At 34.8% G+C, this 8,492-nt stretch overlaps 2 protein-coding genes across 2 annotated transcripts; both read left to right on the top strand.

The window, feature by feature from the left end:
* Window positions 1-2,079: 2,079 nt before the first annotated feature.
* Window positions 2,080-3,265, top strand: LOC125197129 (metalloendoproteinase 3-MMP-like). The gene has a single exon (XM_048095839.1). The coding sequence runs from the start codon at window positions 2,103-2,105 to the stop codon at window positions 3,048-3,050; it is 948 nt and encodes a 315-aa protein (XP_047951796.1). The 5' UTR covers window positions 2,080-2,102; the 3' UTR covers window positions 3,051-3,265.
* A 3,427-nt stretch (window positions 3,266-6,692) lies between these two features.
* Window positions 6,693-8,471, top strand: LOC125194932 (protein FAR1-RELATED SEQUENCE 5-like). The gene is made up of 4 exons (XM_048093145.1): window positions 6,693-7,096; window positions 7,278-7,796; window positions 7,840-8,294; window positions 8,455-8,471. Exons 1-4 carry the CDS (start codon window positions 6,693-6,695, stop codon window positions 8,469-8,471), a joined length of 1,395 nt encoding a protein of 464 aa, XP_047949102.1.
* Window positions 8,472-8,492: the final 21 nt, after the last annotated feature.

Genomic DNA, 8,492 nt, shown 5'->3' on the forward strand with positions numbered 1-8,492 from the left:
CTCTATAGTTTAAACTCCTTATTCATTGTTCTTGGTTAATCATTTTAGAAAGTTTTATACCCCTGTATCATAAGAGTATGCACTCTTTTCATTTTATTCCGTCCCACAAGAATAGGCATATTCTAATTCATAAACTCTTTTTCTCAAGGCGAGACTCATTCTCCACTAACAATAATATAATTATTTTCTCTTTCTACATCATTCTTATTTTACTAATTAATCATTAAAATTTGTGCACGACCGACATGTTCTTATAGAACAGATGAACTATAATTATTCATTAAATTTTTCCAACATTATAGTCGTGCATTTCATAATTTTTCCCATATGGCCACTCTGATGAATAAATTAAGCACCACAACATTGTAGAACAGGGATATAATTAATTACTACGAGAATAAATATAAAATAAACTATAGTATACACAACATCACTCAAAAATGAGATACCACCTAGAGGCGTGTACATTGGATAATACCCACTAAAATGTGGAATTTATTAACTATCCATTAATTTCTATGCAGATTTTTTTGCAGTAACTCGTCGTGCGCTTCTACTATAGAGAGAATATGGAGTAGTACGATATTAAAGATTAGATATGACTATGATTATAGGGCATGTTAGGGTGTCACCACCTCTTAAATTAACACTATACCACTATTTCTAGTCAATCATTTGTATACATAGACGAATAATAAGCTGCCACGTGGCAAAAAAAAGTTAAAAAAGACGGCCAGCAATATGTTGTACACTATATAACAATTTTTCTTGGACAACAATATGTTATTGTCTAGCGTATTGAATATTGCAGTGTAGCGTTTATAATATTATTGTATAAGTGGTGTCACGGTCAGGGACGGATCTAGAAATTATGTATAGGTGGGGCAAAATTTCATACAAAGACATTTTAAGGATTTTAGAAGGGGCATTTATAATGGTATTTCAAAAAAAATTTAAAAATAATGACCAAAATAGCACTAATGAATTTTTTTGAGGTGGGGCATTTGCCCCTTGTAGGAGGCATATACATCCGTCCCTGGTCACGGTGTCACTTTAAGAGGCGTTGTCATTTTAACACAAACCTATGATTATAATATACATAAATGGACTTATATGACACATTCTCATCGTCTCGTTCACTTTTGTCATTTGGGCTCGTGTCCGTCGGCAAAATGTTGTCCACTTTGTCATTTTTTATTTTTGGTTAATGAAACTAACTTTCCACTAACTCATTATACTCTCTATTACTCCATTCATCCAAAAAAGAGACAAATTTGGCCATTTTGGACCGTCCACCAAAATTGGACTAACTCTTAAATTGAAAATTTTTAAACCAAACTAATTATACACATCATTCTAAATATGAACTCCACAACCCACTAAAATTATTTTTACCATATTTTCACTCTCTCTCTTATTTTACCAATTATGCATTATCTATATTATTTACAACTTTGTCTATTTTTTATGGACGGAAAGAGTATAAAGTTAATATATATGTGGAACTCACGTTCCACTTACTTTTTCCATCTTTCATATTTTCTAAAACACCTATCGAGACAAATCTCAAATGTAAATAACATTTCGTGGAGAACGTATTTTACTGTGTCAGACTCATATAATAAAATACGTTCATTTATAAGGAAATAAAATGGAATTTTATTTTGTGTGTCACCAATGCAAGGTATTAGTGGATTTCTTTAGTCTTTACTATGTATGCAATAACGGCATGTTAGGGTGCCATCACCCCTTAAAATAACACTATACCATTATTCCTAGCCAATTATTTGTACACATGAACGAATAATAAGCTGCCACATGGCAAAAAAAAGAAGAAAAGATGAAAAACTCGGCCAGCAATTTGTTGCTTTTTATACATCAATTTTTTTGTCCAGCAATATCCAACACGCTATACAGTAATCTATAGATTGTTGTCTAGCGTATTGAATATTGCTGTGTAGCGTCTATAATATTACTGTATAAGTGGTGTCACGGTGTCACTTTAAGAGAGGCTGTCATTTTAACACAAACAGTATGCAATATCTATAAATAGTATGCAGCGGCTTGTTCATATGTACTCAACCAAATTCCATCACTAAACAATGGCAATCAAAAATCTTCATCTCACACTCTTCACCTTCCTTGTTTTTCTGCTTATTTTCGCAATTGGGGAAGCCAGACGAGTCAACACCAAAAACATCCTCATAATTGGGCGAGCCAGCAACAAAAACAAAACAACCTCATCTTTTGATTTCATAAAAAAATTACAAGGTTGTCGCAAGGGAAGCAACGAAGAAGGGATCCAACAACTCAAAACCTACCTCGAGAAATTCGGTTATCTCGAAAACCAAAACCAACCACATCCCCACAATGACCATTTCGACGAAACCCTAGAATCCGCCATCAAAACCTACCAGCAAAACTATCACCTAAAACCCACCGGAACCCTTGACCCCGCAACAATATCCAAATTGACAGCCCCAAGATGCGGGGTGGCCGACATCACCAACGGAACCAACCACATGCGCCAGCACCACGTGCACGAGCATGGCTCGATAACCATGTCTCACTACAGTTTCTTTAGCGGCCAGCCAAAATGGTCTAACTCAAAAACACATTTAATTTATGGTTTATCGCGTAACATTCCTGCAGTGGCCATCCCTGCTATAGAGAGTGCCTTTCAAAAGTGGGCTTCGGTCTCTAGTTTCTCTTTCTCACGAGGCTGGAGATACGTCGATCTGATCATAGGCTTCAAGTGGCGAGACCACAACGATGGATCCCCGTTCGATGGCCCACATGGAGTCCTAGCGCATGCGTTCCCCCCAACGGATGGGAGGCTACATCTGGACGGAGACGAGCTGTGGTCAATCGGGGCAGTTTCCGACGCGATCGACTTGGAGTCCGTTGTTCTACATGAAATAGGGCATCTGCTTGGACTTGGACATAGCGACAATCAAGAGTCAATCATGTATCCTAGCATTTCCTCAGGTGTGGTGAAGAATAATCTGAATGATGATGATATTCAAGGGATTCAGGCTTTATATAATTAATTATTAATGAATTTGCTTCAAGTGTGTATGCTTGTATGATAAATTTTCCATCGCCATCTAGGTCGTAGCAATCAGACTATTATGCGTGCGTAGGCGTTTGCATTGCTCTACCATTTGTAAAATAGCAAAAGTGATGGCTATATTCTGTGTGTGTGTGTCTCCAAGGTTTATGTAACAAATAAAGTTTGTATATCAAGGAATCATGTTTTGCTCTATTAATCTGGAGAATACATTACTTTTCTTGTAAACACTTTGGGAAATCCAAAGCGATCAGTTAAGAAAAGATGAATTTATGCACCATGATTTTAATTTTTTTTCATGCATCATTGGTTTTACTAGTAGGACTGTAGGACAGTATATATATTCGACTTGTATGTCTGTAATCGAGAGAGAGATATTTGGGAGAGAAAACAATGTTTATTTTTATTTTGTGTACAATTTTCTGCGTCTCATATAGGAGATAAATAAGGAAGAGTATGATCTTATTTCTATTATAAATCAATTATATATGAAGGATTGTGATTAATTGAGATTATTTAGGCTAATTGAGAAATGAGACAGTCACACAATAAATAATTTTGCCACACAATAAATAATTTCTCTTAAATGAGTGGTCCAGATTTTGCCACACAATAAATAATTTTAGATTAATTTAATATGAAAGGGTATAATGGTCATTTCGTGTTTTAATTTAGGGTTCTTCAGCTTTCAATTGCGATTTTGGTGAGAACGGCGATTTCGTGAGATCTCTGATTCAATTGATTGCAACGATTTTTGATTCAATTGATTAAAAAATTAGAACGCAGGCGATTTCAACAATTTGAACGATATCTGATTCGACGATTCCTCAGAATATCAATTTTAGAAAAACAGAAGACAAATCGACGGATTTCGGTGTTGAATCTGAAGTTTTTAGCTCGATTTTATCGACTTTGATTCTGTTTTTATGTTTTATTTGTTGATGCCCAGTCAAATTTCTTCCTAATTCATTTTTTTTTTGCTTTTTCATCTTTAGCTTCGATTTCACTTCATAATCAACACATATGTGTTATCTGATGAATTCTTCATCTTATTCCGAGTCGACGTCGACGAATGGTGGAGGTAATTTGGTTTGATTTTCATTAACATGATTTTTTTGTGTTATGTTGGTGAATTATACTCCGTTGACATAAATGCAAATCTGTTGACATGATGTATGTTACCTGTCAAATTTTGTGTTATGTTGGTGAATTATACTCTTAGCTATACTCTTTGTTTATATTCTGTTTCATTAACATGATTTATTTTGTGTTATGTTGGTGAATTATAATTTGTTGACATAAATGCACAGCTGTTGATATTTAACTTGATGTTCTGTTGACATATATGCAAATCTGTTGGCATGATGTATGTTATCTTTTAAATATTCTATGTAGCTATACTCTTTGTTGACACTTTGTTGATATACAAAATAGGTGTATGTAAAATGCACCCTCCTTTGTCTGAACAACCCCTGCTGTGGTGTTTGTTGGTGGAGGAAGGGGTTATGGATAGGGTTGAGAATCCATGATAGGATGTCTGATGTATGTTAACTTGTAAATATTCTATGTAGCTATACTCTTTGTTGACATTTTGTTGATATACAAAATAGTTGTATGCAAAATGCACCCTCCCCTGCTGTGGTGTTTGTTGGTGGAGGAAGGTGTTATGGATAGGGCTGAAAGTTCATGATAGGATGTCTGATGTATGTTACCTGTTAAATATTCTATGTATCTATACTCTTTGTTGACATTTTGTTGATATACAAAATAGTTGTATGCAAAATGCACCCTCCCCTGCTTTGGTGTTTGTTGGTGGAGGAAGATGTTATGGATAGGGCTGAGAGTCCGTGATAGGATGTCTGAGATGTTGGTGCTGGTGTGGGTCAATTGAGATATGCTAGTTGACATTATATGTGTTAGTTTGTTGACATATTTTTCCCATTATGATGTAGGATCTGTTATTCCAATTTGCAAGGCTGAGTTGAGGCCTTATGAAGGTAAAAAAATTTCTTTCCTTGAGGAGGGAATTTCTTTTTATGAAAAGTATACTCAGGAGGCTTGTTTTGATTGTCGGAGATTTGGAAATAGGTCTAGTGGTGGTGTTGTTATTTTTCAGTATGTTGTTTGCAACAGATAAGGTTTTCATACAGTTGATCCATTAGATGTCGATGTAAGTATATGTGAGGATGGGAATGTGTCAGATGATGATGAAGTTGAAGGAACTGGCAGCGGAAGCGTGCGTCGGATAGACATAATTTAATAATTATTAATCGCACAGATAAATCACATAATAATCAGATCTATTTAGCAGATTATTTAGACAAAATCTATTCGCGTAATTCTCACATGTATCATGCTCATAACTTGAATTAATCATGCTTTAAGAATATTGAAACCTAAAACATGCTTTTCTACGGAGCAGAAATAATACCTAATTAATTATCCAAAGAATTGATGATGGCTAGCGGCTTCTCCACGTGACGCTTTGAATACTAGACCACAGATCTTCTCTCTGGTTTCTGAACTGTACTCCGATATCAGTGTGGGCTAATCTCACCGGAATATTAGGACTTAAATAAACAAGACAGAAGAAATCCTTTTCCTATTTAGAGAGAATTTCGAGCTCCTCTAGAATAGAGGGGGACGAAAGTTTTAGTGTATAATAATTATGATTTCGGTCTCCTTTATTCTCCTATTTATATTAAGTTCCTTTTGGGCCCAGACAGAGATCTATGGAAGGTTTTGGATATGGGCTCATCCAATTTACTTTTTACTAATTAAATTAAACCCACAATTTAATATAAGCTTTAATTGGAATATTACGAGCAGCCACTACAGAAGTAATATTGAACTCTCCCCATCCAAATCCGAAATTATAAGTAATCCGGGTTTCCGTTTTAACTTTCATTTCCCGCGCTTAAGATAAAAATGTCCATTAATTAATTAATGTCTGCTATGGACTTAATTAATTAATTTCTTATTAATTCCAAGAGTGGACTTAGCATGAAACGCTTATTTATTATTCATAGAGTGATCAAACTCCAACTAGCTAGGTTCCGAATAATAAAACCTTGTTTCGCACTCCTCTTGAGGCCATTATCAAACGAGACTCACCTCGCGCACGATTCAATATAATAGCAATCCTAGCACCGCTAGATATTAATCACCACTACCCAATATATCATGATTATTGGGTTACGAAAAATCTGCACCATTTGATAAGTCAAAGTAATGCATAATCAATACCGTATGCTCAATGCTAACCTACATTGATTAAGAAATAAATATTTATCAAGACCTCGCCTTTCAGTAGATAGCCCAAGGACAAGTCTTGCTGTTAGATCCGTTCAGTGCTATACCACACCAATGTCATCTTATTTCAGTAAGGCTTAGAAATAATCTGTTTTATTACTTGGAAAATAAATTAAGAGTTTTACAGTATTCAATCACTCGAAACGTGATTTCTAGTATACAAACTCTAACAAAAGTATCTTCAAAGAAGAAATGCAGACGTGGCACCAAAAGGTGTGGATGTGGAGCAAGGATCAGTTTCAAGTTTTTTTCTGATTGTGGTGTTAAATATTATCTTGTGCATCAATTCATTGAGGAACACAATCATGCTATGGTTGACAAAGATCATAAGCGATTTATGAAAGGTAATCGTAGTATCAATGATGTTCATCAAAAGTTTGTTGAAGATTGCACCAAAGCTAACATCGGTCCTACTTCAACTTTCAATTTATTAAAGGAGTTTTTTGGTGGTTATGATGTTGTTGGGTGTACGTTGAATGATGTTAGGAATTGTTCTCGTGATATTAAAGAGAAACTGAAAGAAGTGGATGTTCAAATGATCCTAAATCAGATGCAAGAGAAGAAGAGAATTTGTGAAGGCTTTTTTTACAAATATCAATTATCACCTGATGATAATAAGTTAGTGAGCTTATTCTGGTCTGATGCTGAGTCTCGGAAACATTACCATATGTTTGGAGATGTTGTAGCATTTGATACAACATATTCGACAAATAGGTAGTTTATTTATTATACTTAGTAATTGACAGGCATAGTAGTTGACATGGTAGTTGACATATGATACACTTGTACTTTGCATTGTATCTAATTTAATAGTTGACATAGCATATACATGTAGTTGACATTGGTTATTCTTAAAAATGTGTTGATGTTTTGTGTTGATCTATTTGTTCAATAGGTATCGTATGGTGTTTGGTCCATTTACCGGGAAAGACAATCACGGGTGTCCTATTGCGTTTGGAGCTGGTTTCGTATCCGGTGAGAATTGTGATGCATTTTCATGGATTTTCACTGTATTTGTTGAATGCATGGGTGTTGCTCCAAGAATCATAATCACTGACCAAGATTGGGGAATGAGGCTTGCCATTGAGAAGGTATCATCTGGTACAAGACATCGTTTGTGCATGTGGCATATTATGAGCAAGTTGTTTGAGAAGATACCTAAATCTATTTCTGATAGAGAAAAGTTTAGTAAGGAGTTTAAGGCTTATGTTTGGTCAGAGTTGTTAGATCCAGATGAGTTTGACATATTGTGGACTAGTATTGTTAAAAAATATGGTGTAGAAGATCATAAATGGTTTAAGGACATGTTTGCTATTAGACATTTGTGGATCCCAGCCTACTTTAGATATGTTCCTATGGGTTCTTTAATGAGAACAACATCTTTTTCAGAATCTGAAAACAGTTTTGTTAAGAGGTACTCGAAACTATTGTTTAATTTTGCTGACTTCACTCTTCAGTATAATAATGCCATTGATGCTCAAAGGAATCAAACTGTTTGACTATTATGATTCTGTAATCACTCAAAAATATGTCACTGATTTAGCATTTGAAAAGCAATTGGCATCTGTATACACAGATAGGATGTTTAGAGTGGTACAAGAACTGATTTCTGAGGCTGATAAGAGTTGTCGGATGATTAGCATGTCCACATTGGAGAAAATCGAGGTCTTCAAAGTTTCTGATGCTAGAAAGAAGACCTTCTCAGTTACATATGATATAGAGACTGAGTCATATGATTGTGAGTGTAAATTATTTGAAAGGTGTGGTTATCTATGCATCCACCTTTTCTTTGTCTTCAGAAAGAAAGATGTCAATAATATTCTAGAGAAGTATGTTGGTAACCGGTGGTTGAAAAGTGAATTATTGAAGGCAGTTCATGGTCTCACGAGTGATGAAAGTGCACCTGACAAAGGTATGTGTACTATTTCCTATATTTTAGTTTACTTGGCACATGTTATATAGGTTGTTGACATGATATTTTTTATCTGAAAAGTGTATCTAATAAAAACACTCATGTTTTGTATATTTTAGTTTTGTTGACATAAACTATATAATCTTTTGACATGTTACAGATTTACTGTTCATATAATTTATATAGGATATTGACATG

This window comes from Salvia hispanica, chromosome 6 (assembly GCF_023119035.1).
Source record: "Salvia hispanica cultivar TCC Black 2014 chromosome 6, UniMelb_Shisp_WGS_1.0, whole genome shotgun sequence".
In the NCBI taxonomy this organism is placed as follows: domain Eukaryota; kingdom Viridiplantae; phylum Streptophyta; class Magnoliopsida; order Lamiales; family Lamiaceae; genus Salvia; species Salvia hispanica.

What these genes read in the sequence shown, in the direction of transcription:
- LOC125194932 (XM_048093145.1), top strand. Translation starts at nt 6,693, where the DNA reads ATGGTTGACAAAGATCATAAGCGATTTATGAAAGGTAATCGTAGTATC. An exon ending in ACAACATATTCGACAAATAG is followed by an intron (nt 7,097 to 7,277) that starts GTAGTTTATTTA and finishes TTTGTTCAATAG; the next exon opens with GTATCGTATGGTGTTTGGTC. An exon ending in GAAAACAGTTTTGTTAAGAG is followed by an intron (nt 7,797 to 7,839) that starts GTACTCGAAACT and finishes TTCACTCTTCAG; the next exon opens with TATAATAATGCCATTGATGC.
- LOC125197129 (XM_048095839.1), top strand. Translation starts at nt 2,103, where the DNA reads ATGGCAATCAAAAATCTTCATCTCACACTCTTCACCTTCCTTGTTTTT.